The sequence below is a fragment of the Dama dama genome, chromosome 6 (assembly GCF_033118175.1).
Source record: "Dama dama isolate Ldn47 chromosome 6, ASM3311817v1, whole genome shotgun sequence".
Lineage (NCBI taxonomy): Eukaryota > Metazoa > Chordata > Mammalia > Artiodactyla > Cervidae > Dama > Dama dama.
In genome coordinates, this window is record NC_083686.1 from 19490093 (window position 1) to 19508025 (window position 17933).

At 42.3% G+C, this 17933-nt stretch overlaps 2 protein-coding genes across 6 annotated transcripts in view; one reads left to right on the plus strand and one right to left on the minus strand.

Moving 5' to 3' along the window:
* Positions 1–9589, minus strand: part of ENOPH1 (enolase-phosphatase 1) — a 35581-nt gene extending 25992 nt beyond the window's left edge. The window contains exon 1 of one of the 2 annotated variants that reach the window (XM_061145698.1): positions 9290–9589. In XM_061145698.1, the coding sequence (XP_061001681.1) occupies positions 9290–9373 (84 nt within the window). In that variant the 5' untranslated portion in view covers positions 9374–9589. Of the gene's footprint in view, positions 1–8965; positions 9078–9289 lie in introns of those variants that run through there. The other variant, XM_061145699.1, reaches the window with a different exon arrangement.
* Positions 9590–10293: 704 nt separating this feature from the next.
* On the plus strand, positions 10294–17147 carry HNRNPDL (heterogeneous nuclear ribonucleoprotein D like). Of its 4 annotated transcripts, XR_009693371.1 has the most exons (9): positions 10304–10976; positions 11786–11954; positions 12051–12212; positions 12701–12832; positions 12989–13103; positions 13630–13800; positions 14094–14185; positions 14558–14662; positions 15342–17147. XR_009693371.1 is itself a non-coding variant. In XM_061145700.1 (8 exons), exons 1-7 carry the CDS (start codon positions 10534–10536, stop codon positions 14162–14164), a joined length of 1263 nt encoding a protein of 420 aa, XP_061001683.1. In that variant the 5' UTR covers positions 10306–10533; the 3' UTR covers positions 14165–14185; positions 15342–17147. The 4 variants fall into 4 exon arrangements, 2 of the variants coding, with proteins under 2 accessions (XP_061001684.1, XP_061001683.1); XR_009693372.1 differs by lacking the exon at positions 13630–13800 and having other exon boundaries at positions 10294–10976; XM_061145700.1 differs by lacking the exon at positions 14558–14662 and having other exon boundaries at positions 10306–10976.
* Positions 17148–17933: the final 786 nt, after the last annotated feature.

The window sequence follows — 17933 nt, forward strand, 5'->3', positions numbered from 1 at the left end:
TTGTATTCCACCATGAGTATATCTCCCTGTAGGAATCCAGAGCAAGGGGAGGTTTGGGGGAATAGTAATCAAACCAGGAAATCCTGCCATTTCAGTGCAAGCTGTCTGAGAGCAGTCATGTTCTGTGTCTCGTTCTTGACCTGTTTCTGCCCAGGGCCACAGAAGCACAGGTAGAAGTCATCACAGTGAGTTTCAGTACATGTTAGCTCCCCCTTCTCCATACTGACTCCTCCCAAATGCTTTCTGTCTCCAGTCTGGTATTTCCTACATTGTAATCAGTGTTTCTACTGGGCTTCGTATTTTTCAAAGTTTTTTTCTACCCCCCAGCTCATGACTAAGTTATTTATTTAAGCCATCTCCTGCCATAAGCAACAGGACAGAAGATTAACATAATGGTCATCAAGTATAATGGTGGTCACTGGATACAGAAAAGTATACAGGACCTTAAGCTCACCTTCATGGCAAACAGATGGGGAAACAGTGGAAACAGTCAAAGACTTTATTTTGGGGGGCTCCAAAATCACTACAGATGGTGACCACAGCCATGAAATTAAAAGACGTTTACTCCTTGGAAGAAAAGTTATGACCAACCTAGACAGCATACTAAAAAGCAGAAACATTATTTTGCCAACAAAGGTCCATCTAGTCAAGGCTATGGTTTTTCCAGTAGTCATATACGGATGTGAGAGTTGGACTATAAAGAAAGCTGAGCACCAAAGAATTGATGCTTTCAAACTGTGGTGTTGGAGAAGACTCTTGAGAGTCCCTTGGACTGCAAAGAGATCCAACCAACCCACCCTAAATGAAATCAGTCCTGAATGTTCATTGGAAGGACTGATGTTGAAGCTGAAACTCCAATACTTTGGCCACCTGATGTGAAGAACTGACTCATTTGAAAAGACCCTGATGCTGGAAAGATTGAAGGCAGGAGAAGGGGACGACAGAGGATGATGTGGTTGGATGGCATCACCAACTCAACGGACATGAGTTTCAGTCAGCTCTGGGAGTTGGTGATGGATAGGGAGGCCTGGTGTGCTCAGTCCATGGGGTCACAAAGAGTTGGACACGAATAAGCGACTGAACTGAACTGAACTGAGGCTCACCTTCTTGTATCCAGGGATCAAAGCTTTTTCTATCTATCTCATTTGATCTTCTTCTCTACCTTGTGAGCATGACAGATCCTACTCCCCCCATTCTTGGAGATGAAAAAGCCTGAATCCCTAGATTGAAGGAACCTAGGAAAAGTGACCCAATTACAGCATCAATAATAAACCACACAGGTGGAAAAAGCACCTGCGTGCTGTTTCTTGTGGGCAGTCTTGTAACAGTTTCATACTGAGGGTGGAGTCAGCACCCTATAGTTCTCAATGCTGAGAACATTAGAAATAATAATCCTTATTAAATGGATATTAAACTAAAGTTGGGAGATACTATCAAACAACACAAGCTCTCTTCCTAGAAAGACCATAAAATTAACATAATAGTTTTCATGAGAAAAAAAAAAACGTCAGCTTCAACATTTCCTCATTATTATCTTCCAAAATATACTTTTAGAATATAAGACAACATAAGAGTAAATTACAAGTATTATTAAACAATCGACTCTGTGAGCTATTTCTAAAAGCACTTTGGCATAAAATATAGTCCAAAGAAATTTACTAAACAAATGTCAGAAAAGCATACAAACAGGATTCCATTGTTAAACTGAATCAATATCTTTATCATTTTGACTTTCTATGAAATGAGTATCTGCTACTTCAAAAAAAAATACTACTGATAGGATCAAGGATTTGTCTGCTTAATTCAGATTTTCTAATGGAGAAGATTAAGTTTGAGACATCTTCTTTTCTCTTGGTCTTATTCAAAACACTGCCAAAAATTCTGTACTCTAAGGTAAAATTCCAGCTCCTAAGCAGTCTTTACCAACTTCCACACCACCACAGTCCTTAAACACAATCTTAAAAAAAAAAAAAAAAAAACTCAATTAAAAAAAAATGATAATCTCAGGACTTCCCTAGCAGTCCAGTGGTTTGGACTCAGTGTTTCCAATGCAGGGAGTGCAGGTTCTATCCCTGGTTGGGGAACTAAGATCCCAAATGCCACAGAGCAACTAAGCACGTGCAGCAATTAAGATCTGATGCAGCCAAATAAGTACATAAATATTTAAGAAAAAAATAAAATTGCTTTGGACTTCCCTGGTGGTCCAGGGGCTAAGACTTCACACTCCCCCTGCTGGAAGCCCAGGTTTGATCTCGGGTCGGGGAAGTGGATCTTGCATGCCGCAACTAAGACCCAGCACAGGCAAACACATAAATAATAAAACACTCTGAGCCTCCACTGCAGGGGATGCGGGTTCAATCTCTGGTTGGGGAAGTTCCACAAACAACGGAAAAAAAGTTATTGTTACAGTTCAGTTCCTAGAAGACAATTTGCAAAAGCTGGAGAAGTGGCCACTTGCTTATTGCTTTGTTGCTTACCAGTTTATTTCATTATCTTGCTCTTTTGTCAATTTACCTGACTTCTGAGAGGTTTTGGTTCTGTTAATGATAACAGACCTCCTTTAATTCACCTACACTCTTTTGGTCTGCTCTGTCACCTCCAGTGAGCCATTAGGAAAGAGGGACGCTCACAGACCTTGGCTTCTGTATACAGCCTAACTACTCAGAGTTCAGTCCATGGACTGGCAGCATCAGCATCACCCAGGAACCTGTTCAAAACTCAGCTTCCATTCCATACTATTCAGCCATTAAAAAAAAGAGTGAAATCTTGCCACTTGTGATAACATAGATGGACCTAGAGAGTATTATGCTAAGTGAAACAAGGCAAAGACAAATACCGTCTGATTTCACATAGCTAAAAAACCAAACAAATGCAGGAACATAACAAAACAGAACAGACTCGTAGATAGAATAAACAGGCGGCTGCCAGAAGGGAGGAATCTGGAGAAATTAATGAAATAGATGAGGGAGATTAAGAGGTACCAACTCCCAATTACAAAATAAATGAGGATGAAATGTACAGCATGAAGAATATAACCATTTATACTGTAGTATGTTTGTATGGTGACAGATGTTAACCAGACATATCATGGTGATCATTTTACAATGTACAGAAATATTGAATCACTATGACACCTGTAACTAACATAGCACTGTAGGTCAATTATACTTCCATTTAAAACACTACAGGATTTCACTGGCGGTCCAGTGGTTAAGACTCCGTACTCCCAATGCAGGGGGTACAGGTTCAATCCCTGGTCAGGGAACTAAGATCCTACATGCCACGTGGCCTGGCAAGAAAAAGAAAAAGAAAACAAACAAACATGTATACACTGGAAGGAAATGCACCAAAGTGCAAGTAACACTTATCTCTGGTGGGAAGGGGGTCAGTGTGAATTATGGGTGATTGTCAATTTTTACTTTATGCTTTTACGTATTTCTATTTTCAATGAACATGTACTGCTTGTAAAATCAGAAAACAACAAATGTCACTAAAAATGAAAAAAAAAAAGCACCATTCCAGATCTTCTGAATCAGAAGCTACATTTTAGCCAGATCTCTGGATTATCTGTCTACACATTCAGGCACAGATCTGAGAAGCACAGATATAAAAGGCCACTGGCAAGAGTACTCTCCAAGACCCACTTAATACACTCTGTAGGAACAAATATTCTAATCAGATTCATACTTTCAGTTAATAGAAGGTTCTTAATTATTACAAAGACTTTATCTTCAAGCACAAAAAGTCTTTCTAAGGCATAAATGAAAAATATACCTCCCCACTGCCACTCACCCACTACTCTCTGACAAGGTTTGCTGATAGCAAATGAAATACTGATGGAAATATATTTACTTATTTTATACAGGGGGCTGGTTAAATATTCATTCCTTGCTTCCCAGGTGGCTCAGTAGTCAAGAATTTGCCTGCCAAGGCAGGAGATGCAGGAGACTCGGGTTCGATCCCTGGGTCAGGAAGATCCCCTGAGGAGGAAATGGCAACCCACTTCAGTATTCTTGCCTGGAAAATCCCATGGGCAGAGAAGACTGGAGGGCTATAGTCCACAGGGTCACAAAGAGTCAGACATGACTGAGTGAGCACAATCCCTGAGCACAAATATTCATTAAATGTTCATGCCTTATGAGGTTGTTATCCCCACAATATAGGACATTGTACAGGACATTTGTACCCAGACACAAAAGACAATAACTAACTTGCCATAAATCATTCAGGGAGCCAGAAGCTAAGCCAGACTTGGTCACCAAGCTCATCCTGATAAATACTACACTGTCCAGCCAATCCCTGTTATTTAAAGATACTATATTTGAAAAGTTTCCTACCTACTAAAATTTATTCATAAATTAATCATTATTTATTGAACTTTCCCACTATTTTTGACGACAGGTACATACATGAGCAGAACAGCAAAACTTCTGAAAAACCACTTGCACACATTCCCATTATGAGGTGATGTTTTGCCTTACTTCACCTCTCATATTTTAAACAAGCATCCTTTTCAAGGTCTATTGGCCACTACATTTTCACATTTTGTGCTTTTTGTTGGTGATGTTGCAGTTTAAAATGGCCCCCGAAGTGTTGAGGTGCTGTCTAGTGTTCCTAAGGCAAGAAAACTACCTGCCTTTGGAGCAAGCACATGGGTTAGATAAGCTCCACTAAAAGCCTAAGTTATAGCGCCACTGGCAGTGAGTTCAATGTTAGGGAATCAATGATATGTATTAAATAAGACAAACAGAAACATGCAAAACAAGATTATCTATCCATCAGTTGTGACCAGAAGCTCACAGGAAACTTTCCCTTCATCTTCTCTATGGACAATGTTTCAGTATTTGCTAAGATGGTGTTTGCAGTGACTTCAGAGATCATAACTGCCCCAACTGTTGTTACAAGTACTAATTTGATGTGTAATGACAGGAAAAGCACCAAATTATAGAGCATTTTCTGAAACAAGAGATCATCTTCCCCAACTCAAAAACAATAGTTGAAGGTTCCTGACAGGATAACCACAGGACTGGTAATGGTGTTATTTCGCAGCTTACAGACCAAAATAATCGGAATAACACAATGCAAAAAGTCAGAAAATGAGTATTACACCACCATGGACAAAGATCTGTGACAGCTCCATGGGGTGCAGGCAAAATGATTCAAGGGGATGAGGGAAGAAAATACAATCCCATTCATTTATACTCATTTAAACCTCATCTTTAAATTCTAATTTACTTTATAACTTAATAACAGTACACAATAAATTCTACTGGTTACAATAAATTCTATTGGTTATGCCTACCCCAACTCTACTGACACTTTGTGTATATATGTGTGTGTGTAGTCACTCAGTCCTGTCTTACGCTTTGCAACCTTTTAGACTGTGGCCCCTCAAGCTCCTCTGTCCATGGGATTCTCCAGGCAAGAACACTGGAAAGGGTTGCCATGCCCTTCTCCAGGGCATCTTCCCAACCCAGGAGTTGAACCTTTGTTTCTTGTGTCTCCTACACTGCTGGCAGATTCTTCACCCATTGAGCCATCGGGAAAGCCCGCTGACAGTTTATATAACCTAAAAATGTTGAGTGATCACCACCATAGAGGATCAAAGTCAGTGCTTGAAAAGAAAAGAAACTCCAGAGGCACACGTTCTGCAGTGAGGGGCAGGACTGGTGTCTTTGAGGACTCAGATGCACTGAGAACCATCGAGGGAAAGCTGGGTTCTACTGCTGTTCTGCCCCCAGCAAGTTGTGATGATCCTCACAAAGACATGCCTCTAGGCATCCATTGATTTATATGAGAAATTAATTAGCTGGTTGTGACACTGACTAGATGACCCAAGGAAGGAACACATCTCGCTCCAGAAATTTGACCATTCTGACTCAAAGAAAATAAGATACATTAGCAGTTAAGTAAAACCATTGTTTATTATTGTCTGTAGCCTAAGGGTTAAAGGCATGCCCTGACAGAGCAACAGGCTGTCAACAACACATTTCCAGACTGGGAAGATTCTATGGAATCCTGTAAGGTATCTAGGAGTTAGTGTCATCTTTCATAGTTATAACCTGCATCATAGACACCTTCAACTCTAACTACTCAGCAAGGGGAAAAAGAGAGAGAGAAAGGGAAAAAATAAATATAACCAGTGCTGGTAACCTGTCTGCCATTCCACTCATAGAAGGTATTCTGTTCCCTGGGACAGTCTCAGTTCCCCAGTGTCTCTGACAGCATGAATGGTTCAGTTTGAGCCTAGTATTTGACACAATATATTTTTCATCTACGTCACCTAATCCCAAACCAACTACTTCCTCCGATGCTCAAGAGAAGCAGCAGCAATGTTTCAACTCTGAAGGAAAAATGGCTGCATGTGATCTACAGAAAGATGGACTCAGTCTCCAGAGAGGACTGGCTTCCTAACGCTATTTCAACGGCATTTTTTTGGTAAACCTTTTCTTTCGTATTGGGGTATAACCATTTAACAACGCTGTGATAGTTTTAGGTGGACAGCAAAGGGACCCAGCCATATACATACATGTATCCATTCTCCCCCAAGCTCCCCTCCCACCCATTGAGCAGAGTTCCTCCTGCTATACAGTAGGTCCTTGTTGGTTATCCATTTCAATTACAGCAGTGTGTACATGTCATCCCAAACTCCCTAACTATCCCTTCCTCCCCTCTCCCCCGCCGGAAACTGTTTGTTCTCAAGTCTATGAGTCTCTTTCTGTTTTGTAAGTTCATTTGTATCATTTCTCAGATTCCACATACAGGGAATGTCATAGGATATTGCTCCTTCTCAGATTTACTTCACTCAGTATGGATTTACTTCACTCAGTATGACAATCACAAAGGCAATTTTTGACAATACTCAATTTTCACAGTGTATACTGACGGCAGAACCAAACCCGCAAATAAAGTATAGTTACTCTGTTCCAAGGGTGTACTCCTAAACCTATCACCAAGAGGTGGTGTAAACTAAAATTTGCCACCATATACTTTTATGGTATTTCTTACTGATTAAAGTGCTCTCATGTCAGCTGTGTCATTTAACACCCAAAAGACCAGGCAAGGAAGATGGAACAAGCACTGTGGTTCCCATTTCAGAGATGGAGCGCAATAATGGAGAGAGTAAGACGTGCTGTGTCAAGACAACTTGGTTTCAAATCCCAGGCATACTGTTCAATTTTTCAGAGCCTCAGTTTCCTATCAGTAATATGCAAACAGTGCATACAACCTGAATTGTAGTCAAGTATACCAGTTGCATCTCAATGTTTCCTTTCATGATTCCAAGTTCACACACTAACATGACTAAAGCCCAAAGTAGAACAGAGGTCCAAGAAGGATATAATTTAGCATCTCTTTAAAGGGTATTCAAAAGATATAGACATTCTGCTAAAGGATTTTTTGGTTCAAATAAATTTGTGAAATGTTAGTCTCTTGATGGTTCACAAAGCATTATGTGTGTGCAAGTGTGTGTATGATATAAAGGATCTGAGGTGTGCAATAAAAAAAACCTGGTTGAATACGAACAGAACATTTTCTCAATGCATTTAGTAATCTTTTTCTGCATAGTTACAATAAACGTCCACAAAGACCTAACGTTCTTCTGAACATACTTTCAGAAACACTGGTTTTGATCATTTAATGCATAGCAAACAGACAACTGTAGTAATTAATATTAATACAAATAATAATAATAGGTTATAGTACAAAGCACAAGAAACTATCCTTTAAACAAGATCCTTGAATGATTTTTTTGCAGTCTGGTCTCAAGTGCAAAAAAAAATCTATTTAGACCATTAAGGCATTTTTATTCTCAGAAAGATTTCAGAATAAGTCTGTCATAAACAAAGATTCAAAGAAGTGGCTCAGGTCATCTTGCAGAAGACAGTGGATTTAAAAAGGTGAAAGAGCTGTATTATTTTTTGTTACAAAATTGATTTGGATGAGATATCTTCTCCCTAAATAGATTTTCCAAGAATGGTACATATGCCATATTACTACTTGTCATTACTCCTGGTCTTCTGATAACAGTGGAAAGCAAGACTGTGACTTGTAAACTATGAACCATAAAAATGCAGAATCCTTTTTTTTTTTTTTTAACTACAAGAAAGTAGTTATTTTGTCACAAACAACAAGAGAAAGAAAGTCCACTCGGTTATCAACATCTGGCCAATTCTGAGTATTTCTGCAGAGGCCTCACTTGTACTTAAAAACTTGGGGGAAAAAACGCCAAACTAGATTTCTTAAGAAACTTTGCTGGATGTCAAGATATTGTGATCCTTCTAAAGAATCTGTAAGTGGCTGTTACAGTGGAGACCTAAAAGTGTACACCAATTTTATATTATAACCTAGATCAAGAAAGACAGTCCTCACAGGTAACTTTAAAAATATAAATTAAAAAAATTAAAACTAAGACTTGCAGTTTGCTGGAAGATGGGTTTTCCCTACTTTGTAAACGGTATCTCAATTATTGCACGCAAGCACTTCTATGGGAACTTTCATCTTAAACCTCTAAAAGTCAAATAAACAGAAGATTAGGCTTGAGGGATTCTTTTAAAAATTATACTAATATCTGATATTTAATCATCTTGACAAATACAATATATGTAAAAAAAGAACCTGCACTAATGCAAAATTTTAAGTTTGTGAATTAGATGCAGACAACTGTTGGTAAGCACTGCCATCCTAGATGACTTTAGGTAAGAACTGTCTTTTTTTAAAAAAGGAAAATGGACGGAATCTAGACCGTTGCTAACCTAGTCCACGAACATTCAGTGAGAGGTTCGGCCACGAACAGCAGGAGTGGGAAAAGGTGAAGAATAACCATTACTGCCTAAGACACCAAGGCTACCTGAAAAGTCATCCTGACGCTTCAGTCTTTTCATTTTGCGGGACTGGAAGCCTCAGGGACCACTAGATCGCGGCCGCCGACTCCCCAGGTCCAAACTGGCACGAGGCAGTCGCTTACCTGCAGGGCGACGGGGCGCACACCTGCCCGGCGGGCGGCACCCATATCTCTTCGCCGCGGACCTGCCCTCCTCCGCCCTTCTTCACCACCACTTCCGTCCCTTCCCACCCACCTGCAAACAACCGAGGGCAGGGACGGGGGAAGGTGAAGATGAGAAGAAAAAGCATCCAGCAATCCGCCGCAGACTACCTCCTCCCACCCCAGAGTCGGTGCAAAGCCACACCGTCTCTCCCACGCCTCGGGTCTCTAGTGCAAGGTCTGCGATACCTTCAACATTTTTGGTTTAAAGCATAAGTAACTTCCCCGCCCCCTTCCGCCCCTCACCTTCACGAAAGCAATCGGGGTTGTGGTACCTTCGATATCTAACAGGATCACAGTGACTTCGGCGGGCACCGAAAGCACGACCATTTCCCCACCCCACCGACTGCTACCAAGAGAATCGGCCTACTGGTAGAGAGGGCGGAGGGCGGTGCCGGCAGCGCCCCCAGCAAAGGGCTGGGCTTCTGGTGGCCCCGAAAAAGAGTCCCGGAACGGATAACCGCAGGGCGGCCTGACGCAAGAGGCGGAGAGGACTCGTCCGAGCCTCCGGACGTAAAGAAATCCGCAGCCCAAGAACCCTGAACTCGCCAGCTGCCCGGGGCGGGAGGCCCAGACCACGTGGGCAGAAAGAGGGGGCGGTCCTCATGAGGTTCCGAGGGGGCGGGGCGAGGCACGGTGCCGACGTCGATTGGCCGCTAGAGGGCCTCGAATCCGATCCGTCAAAATGGGGCCTCGCGTGGGCGGGAACAAAGAAGCGAACGCGGGAGACGCGTGCGCGGGTGCGCGCTCTCCGCAGACTGGTTGAGCCAGCGGGAGAGGCTCGGGGCACGTGCAGACGGGAGCCCCGCGAGTGGCGCGCCGGGGATGTGAGTGCCCCTTGCCCTCTACGGCACCTAGCCCCCTCCTTCCCCGCCCACTGCTTCGGCTTTGGCATTTTTTACAGTAATCCGACCGGGTCCGCGTCCCTCCTCCCGTTCCTCAGCCACCGAAGGAGGCCGTTCGGGTCCCGGTCAGCTGGACGGCGTGGCCGATCGGCTAGCGCGAGGCCCGCCGCGCCCCCCTCGGCCTGCGCGCCTGGGGCGGCAGCGGAAGAGGCGTCCGCGCCGCGCGGTCGCCCGGAGAGGCCGCCGCGCGCCCGCTTCCTGTTCGGCTGGTTCCAGCCAGCTCGAGGACAAAACACGCGTGCGCGCGGCGGGCGGACGGCCGGCGCGCTCGCCGCCTCAGCCGCCGGCGCCGGGCGCAGTCCGCCTTTTTCTGGAGCGGCGCGGCCACGGTGCTAATCGATAGCAGCAGCTCTGCGCTGGGGGAACCGAGGGCGGAAAAAGGCGGGGTTGACGGCTCTTGGCTGGGAGTGGGCTGGACCGGACGCCAGAGACAAAAGGCTCTCAAGGCAAGAGGGACTGTGGCGTTGCTCGGGACTCTGACCCCAGGACTTCTCGCCCCGTCGTTGTTTCTCTTCTGACGCGTCTCTCTCTTCCCAAGCCCGCGTCCCCTCACCCGCGACCTCGCTTCTCAGCGGGAGGCCCGCGATGGAGGTCCCGCCCCGACTCTCCCATGTGCCGCCGCCATTGTTCCCCTCCGCTCCCGCTACTTTAGCCTCCCGCAGTCTCTCCCATTGGCGGCCGCGGGCGCCGCGGCAGCTTGCCCCGCTCCTCCCTTCGCTCGCTCCTAGCTCCGCCCGGCAGGGGGCGCGCCGGGCCCAGCGCCACGTCACCGCCCAGCAACCCTCCCGATTGGCGGGCGGGGCGGCTATAAAGGGAGGGCGCAGGCGGCGCCCGGATCTCTTCCGCCGCCATTTTAAATCCAGCTCCATACAACGCTCCGCCGCCGCTGCTGCCGCGACTCGGTCTGCGCGCCAGCACCCTCCGGCCGACCACTCCGCCGCTATGGAAGACATGAACGAGTACAGCAACATAGAGGAATTCGCAGAGGGATCCAAGATCAACGCGAGCAAGAACCAGCAGGATGACGGGTACCGCACGCTTCTCGCCTCTCCCCTCCTCTCCCTTCCCCCAGCGCGCCGCACGCGCCCTTCGTCACTCGGGAGCCGCGCGCTGCCCTTTCCCACCTCATCCCCCCATTGTTGGCCCGAGTCGATTCTCCCGCGTGCCCGCTGGACCTCACTAGGGCGAAGGAAAGAGGAAAGTAGGAGACGGAGGGGGGTGACTGGACAGCCCCGCGAAGATGGGGGGAAGGGCAGAGGGTTTGGAGGCGGAGGGCGGCGGCGGCGTCTGGGGCCAGAGTGCGCAGGCGCCGCGTGGGGCCTGGGGGGGAGGGGCCGGGCCGGCCGCGCAGCACGCTGCGGCTGCTGCCGCCTTATCATTGTATCTGTTAGGGCTCTGGGCAGTTTTTCTGGGGAGGATGCAGGGGGACCCTTGGTTTGGGAACCTGTAGGCGTCTTGTGCCCAGATCCCCTGTATACGTGATGATGAGTTCTTCAGGTAGAACGTTGACATGACAGCTGAGGAAGACGGTGAACCTGAGTAGTGGGCGTTCAGTTTAGAAAGTTGGATTTTCCTAGTTCGGAACGGTCTTTTAACGTGTTTCGTTGGCCTCGTTTAAACTTTGCCTTGTGCAGTGTGGAGAGCAAAGATTTGGATAAGTGACCTCGATGGAACTGGGGGCTTTTTGTGGTCTCTGGTTCCTGTGTGTTTGTAAACAGGTGGAATTACTTGTACATGGGTATGAATTTCCCTTTGCTTATAGTTTGTAGCAAACGTCACTTTAGAATTTAACCGTTTTCGCTACTGCTGTTTGTAAGTAAACAACTTTTATTTCTAGTAAAATGTTTATTGGAGGCTTGAGCTGGGATACAAGCAAGAAAGATCTGACTGAATATTTGTCTCGATTTGGGGAAGTTGTGGACTGCACGATTAAAACAGATCCTGTTACTGGAAGATCACGAGGATTTGGATTTGTGCTTTTCAAGGATGCTGCTAGTGTGGATAAGGTATGAACCTGTTCGCATCGTGCTTTTTGTGTGCGTTTTGCAAATCGTTCGGCGGGTTGGTTGTAAGTTGTCAGATCACATAAATCTGTCTTCTAGGTTTTGGAACTGAAAGAACACAAACTGGATGGCAAATTGATAGACCCCAAACGGGCCAAAGCTTTAAAGGGGAAGGAACCCCCAAAAAAGGTTTTCGTGGGTGGATTGAGCCCAGATACTTCGGAGGAACAAATTAAAGAATATTTTGGAGCCTTTGGAGAGGTGGGCTGTGCTTTTGTGTATTTTCATTCGATACGTTTATATAACGTTTTGTCCCTGGCCCAGTTCTTACAGAGTAAAGAGTTCGGTCAGGGTGGAATTAAATTATTGCTCAAGTCCCTCCCTTGTCACTATTTTATGTGTTACAATGGAAACGAGTATTTAAATTAATGGAATTTTTTTATTATTAATGGAAATTAATAGTTAATTTATTTCAGCAAAAAGGTGGATACTTTGGTGTGGTCCGGACTGGAGTGGCATTATGTGGGGTACAAAATGCTGTTGAGGTTTTCCTCTGCCTTCTAAATAAATGCTTTGTAGATAAGCCAGGTTACTCTAGTTTGATGATGATAATGAAACAGTTTATACAGAAGTCAATTCATGAGAGTAACATACTTTGTTGAAGCTTGTGAATGATTTGTGTCATTCTAAAACATTTTGATAGCTTTTTACCTTTACCGGCTGATCTTGAGTGTGCCTCTTATTTTCAGATTGAAAATATTGAACTTCCTATGGATACAAAAACAAATGAAAGAAGAGGGTTTTGCTTTATTACATATACAGACGAGGAGCCAGTAAAGAAATTGTTAGAAAGCAGATACCATCAAATTGGTTCTGGAAAGGTAAAGCCATTTGGATTCTATTTAGTGAACAGTGGGCTGGGTTGGTTGGTTTGTTTTTTAAGGGAAATTTCTCAACCTGTTTTGAGAAGGAAAAAAATGGCTTGACATTAGGAACAGTGGTAACAATTTTGTTTTCTTTTTACCTTTTGTTTATAGTGTGAAATCAAAGTTGCACAACCCAAAGAGGTATATAGACAGCAACAGCAACAACAAAAGGGAGGAAGAGGTGCTGCAGCTGGTGGGCGAGGAGGTACTAGGGGTCGCGGCCGAGGTGAGACTTAATTCCAGGGAAGTGAACATTGGTTTAAGCTATCAACCGCTAAATATGAATAAGCCCATAGGAGAGTAAAGCCAAATTTAAACGGTTACAGCATGCACAGTGCTCGTTTTAGTCCACGGGTTTTTGTTTTATTGGTTTCACTTCTTCAAAGAATAGTCACTCTGACAGTGTCAGTACTGATGGGAAAATAATACCATTGAATGTAATTAAGATTACATGATACACCTTGACATGATAGGTTTTTTATGGCAGGAGTCCTTGTTCTAAACATGCTTGCTGTCTTCTTGATTTTTTCCCCCTTTTAGATTTAGGAAGCCTGATACTGGCACAATTGGACTTTCTACACCCGTCCCCCCTTTTTTTTTATGACAACTGTAGTGATATTTTCTTGACCAGATAGCACTGTGGGTGTCCATTCTTTTTTAAGATTTGCAAAGTGAGGGACAGGAATGCATCATTTTATGTTAGGATTGGGGATCAGAAGTTGTTTCCTAACAATCATTGTGCATTGTTTCAGGTCAGGGCCAAAACTGGAACCAAGGATTTAATAACTATTATGATCAAGGATATGGAAATTACAATAGTGCCTATGGTGGTGATCAAAACTATAGTGGCTATGGCGGCTATGATTATACTGGGTATAACTATGGGAACTATGGATATGGACAGGGATATGCAGACTACAGTGGTAAGAATATTTACTTAATTTCATAAACCAATGGTATTAAGATTCATCTCAGTTCTGAGATTGTGTGTGTTCTATTTATAGAAGTGTTTAGAGTTAAATTTTTGAGATGTAATAGTCTCGGGGTTATACTGATTTAGTGACTGGTTATTATGAGCATTCTAGAATGTGGTATGTGCCTAATTTATAACGACTTAAAATATCTAATTCTACTATTTGGCCTGCAGAATTTTGCATATCTATAGAAAAACCATATCATTAAAGGCTAAGTATAATTTTTTGTCTTTTCAATATAGGCCAACAGAGCACTTATGGCAAGGCATCTCGAGGGGGTGGCAATCACCAAAATAATTACCAGCCATATTAAAAGGGACGCTGGAGAAAACAGGTGTGTATAAGAGTTCAAGAAACCAGTGGAAATGTCTAATTTAATTTAAAGATCAATAGACAAATGAAAATGAGTAAAAACAAAATACCATGTAGCGTGTTTTTACTAAATTGTTAAATTTTTACTTGGTTTATGAGCCTGTTTTGCCTAAAGTGTCTATAGATCTTTAACTTTAAAGTTTTATCTCACTTTCTTTAGTAATACAGAAAAACTTAAGAGTTTTTCTGTTTGCTTTGTGTACCAGGTGGTCTAGAGGAATAATTAAACTTTTTTAGAACTATTAACAGGTAAAGTACTGAAATGGGTACAACTTAAGGAAAACAAGAATGTTGTCTTCTAACTCTGACATTATACCTTGTTTGTACCCGCCAGCGGGAACTTCATTGCAGGCCGTGTGTCACCCTGACCACGTCTATCTCTGGGGGTCGCACGTTGCGGGCAGAGCGCAAGGCATACACCAGAAAACGCTGTCCTGTGGTATGGTCTCTTCCAACTTCATGTACCAGCGTAAAGATTAAAGTGGAAAACTTCAGACTTTGGCTTCTTTTTTAATCTTTTTGAAGATTAAGTGTCTAAACTTAACTTAAATGGTTTTTTACAGGAGTTAAAGTACATAAATGCCTTTTTACAGCTTAATCATTTTGGTCTTCTGTTTAGTGTTGTATTTCAATTGTGGAGCCTCATTTTAAGTGTTCATTCTTTAAGATTTAATGCTTGCTTTTTCTTTTTATAGCTAATAGTGAAATCTACAAACCAAAACAAGAACTTTAAAATCTGGGATTTAAATTAAAGATCATATGCACATAGCAATTTGTTGCCTTGCAATACAAGCGTGTTAGAAATTCATGTTGGTAATAGAATTTTACATGGCTTACTAGAGACACTTCTAGTAAACCTTGCATCTAGCACAGTTCAATCTGTGAATTTGAAAAGATTGTGTTCCCTGATTTTCTAAGTAAATTTTAACATCATTTGGGAACTTCAAGGTGAGATGATGATGATTACAATTACCCAAACTGCGTTTTGCCAATGAATTTGCATGTGATCTTTAATTATTGAAGAAAAGAATAAAGTGAGAACTTAATTCATGAAAGTGGACCTTAGAAAGCTTGCCGGAGTTGCACAAGTCTAATTGCCATTTTGTTTTTGTTTTTAGGAAGAGATTGCTAACGTAACCATCTTGCAGGAGGACATTGAAGATTGGTCTTCTGTTGATCTAAGATGATTATTTTGTAAAAGACTTTCTAGTGTACAAGACACAATTTGTGTCCAACTGTATATAGCCGCCAATTAGTTTTCTTTGTTTTTACTTTGTCTTTTGCTATCTGTGTTATGACTCTGTGGATTTGTGTTTATACAAACTTTATTTGTATAATTACATGTTAAACCTCAAATAAATGCTTCCTTATGTGATTGTTTTTCTGCGTCAGGTACTAAATAGCTCTGTAAAAGTGTAATTTTAAATAAGCAATAATTAACGCACAGTTTATTTTGTAGGGAGTTTTGCTCCATAGGAAGAGGAGAAAACTGTGGTCCTTTATGAATAGCCAGCTACAGTGTCTGCTCTGTTCCCCTTTTTTGTTAGATGTATTCTATGCTCTTTAGACTTCATTTCTGTCTCTTAACTGAGGCTTCCATCATAACCTTTAATGTTGTTTTCCTCTCTGCCTATCTGGAGACATTGTCATGAAAGTTTCTGTGGCATAATTATACTGCTGTGATTAGTGGGAGCTTTCTAGTAGACCATGAGTCTGTGGCTATATTTTGAAAAATAAATGTTTAATGGCACAAAGCATGCTGGTAGCTCCTTTTATGAAGAAAATGTTTTGCTTTGTTCTTGTCTCCGGAAAAGCATTTTTTAATGGTTTGCTGTACTCAGTGGTCTGCTAGAAAGAGCTTTGACTAATCATAATACAATAACTTTGTTTTCTTGATTAAAATGTCCAGATATACCCATTGCGGGGGGGGGGGGGGGGGGGCTAAACTGTGTTATAGGAGCTACAGGTTAAGAATATCAGATATAGTTAGATTTTACACAATTTTGGCAAATAGGTATGAAGTTTGAACAAAATTTAGATTACAAGATTTGAAGTAGTAAACTGAGTAAATTAATTGTATACTATTCTGTTGGTTTTATGTCACAGCAAGCACCAAACTGAACAAAATGTTTTCTCTTGGGGCATTGTTAGGAAGCTGTACTGGGTGTTAACTGTTACATGATGTGAGTTCTTAGAAGGCATGGGTAGTAGGTTTCAGTCATTTTTTTATGTGGTTAGTGCATGAGCTGAGTAGTTGAGCATATTCACATTCAGACAAAGAATAATGGAGAAGGATGACCCTTGATTCTTATGTAAATGTAAGTCTTCAGTGTGACCAAGTCATGTCATTACAACAGATCTTCCTGGTGCGTTAAAAAGAAAACCTTTTAGCTCTAGATTTGGGAGGATATCCTAGATAAGTTCAAGTTTTGAATTTCACATTCAGTGTAGTTAACTGAGTTTAATGTTTTCGGTTTTGTTGCTTTGGTTTCATATTCGCCATTAGGATTGGCATACATGTTTACTTGTGGAATAGTTCACCTCACCTTCAACCAAGTGTAAATTTTTTTATGCTAATGAACCTGCCTCTTGTTTTCTTTGGTGCCTGCAACTTTCTTTATTCCAGTGATGTTTGTACTTGATGGGCTATCAAGTTATAATGCTTTTGGCCTTGTTTTGCTATTTGACCTTAAACCTAAGCCAAGTATCACTGTTGGCTGTTGCAAGGGATTGTTTATTCTTTCAACGTGCAACCTTAGGGGACAGAAAGGAGATTTTCATTTTAAGTTATGTTGTCAAAAGTCAGGTGCAGTGTCTTTAGGGCAGTAAATCTTGTAAGTTCAAATTTATGATTAGGTGACAAGTTGACATTGAGATTGTCCTTTCCCTGATCAAAAATGAATAAAGGCTTTTTTTAAACAAAATCCATACTCTTCAGTCAAGTCTTGATATATATGATTTTGAAGAAATACACTACATCTAGAGATTGTCTGAGGTCTTTTAGAAAAATGAAGTACCTATGACAGACATAACTCAATTAGCCTGTATTTTTCTTAAATATACTTCCTGAGTAATTTTGACCAAGTTGTGTGTGTTGCTCCCTACCCTGAAAGACACATTAATTATTTAAGTTTTATTGATCAGCATGTTAATACTCTGTAGTCTCAGATATATTTACATGATTAAGAATTAAGAGTTAAGGCATTTACTCCATTCTCTTCCATGCATCTTTTTATAATGGTGAAGGGAACTGGATCCTTTGTCAAGATTTGATAGGATGTCAACCATAAGATGCTGTTTCACTAATTACATAATTGCATTTTTAATGCAGTTTTTAGTTAGAGGAGGTAGAACTAATGGTGTGTTTCTACCATTTGAATTTCTCCTACCAGTAATGCAAAATCAAGAAATGTCATTCTGTAAAAATAATTACCTCAGAATTTTCAACTTAACAGGACTTTCCTGGTAACTCAGCTGGTAAAGAATCTACCTGCAGTGCCGGAGACCTGGGTTCGATCCCTGGGTTGGGAATATCTCCTGGAGAAGGGAAAGGCTACCCACTCTCAGTATTCTTGCCTGGAGAATTCCATGGACTGTATGTAGTCCATGGGGTCGCAAAGAGTCAGACACAACTGAGTGCCTTTTGCTTCACTTTCAACGTAACAGAATTGCCATCTACTGTGGTCTCTAGTTTTGTGGCTGCCCTATTC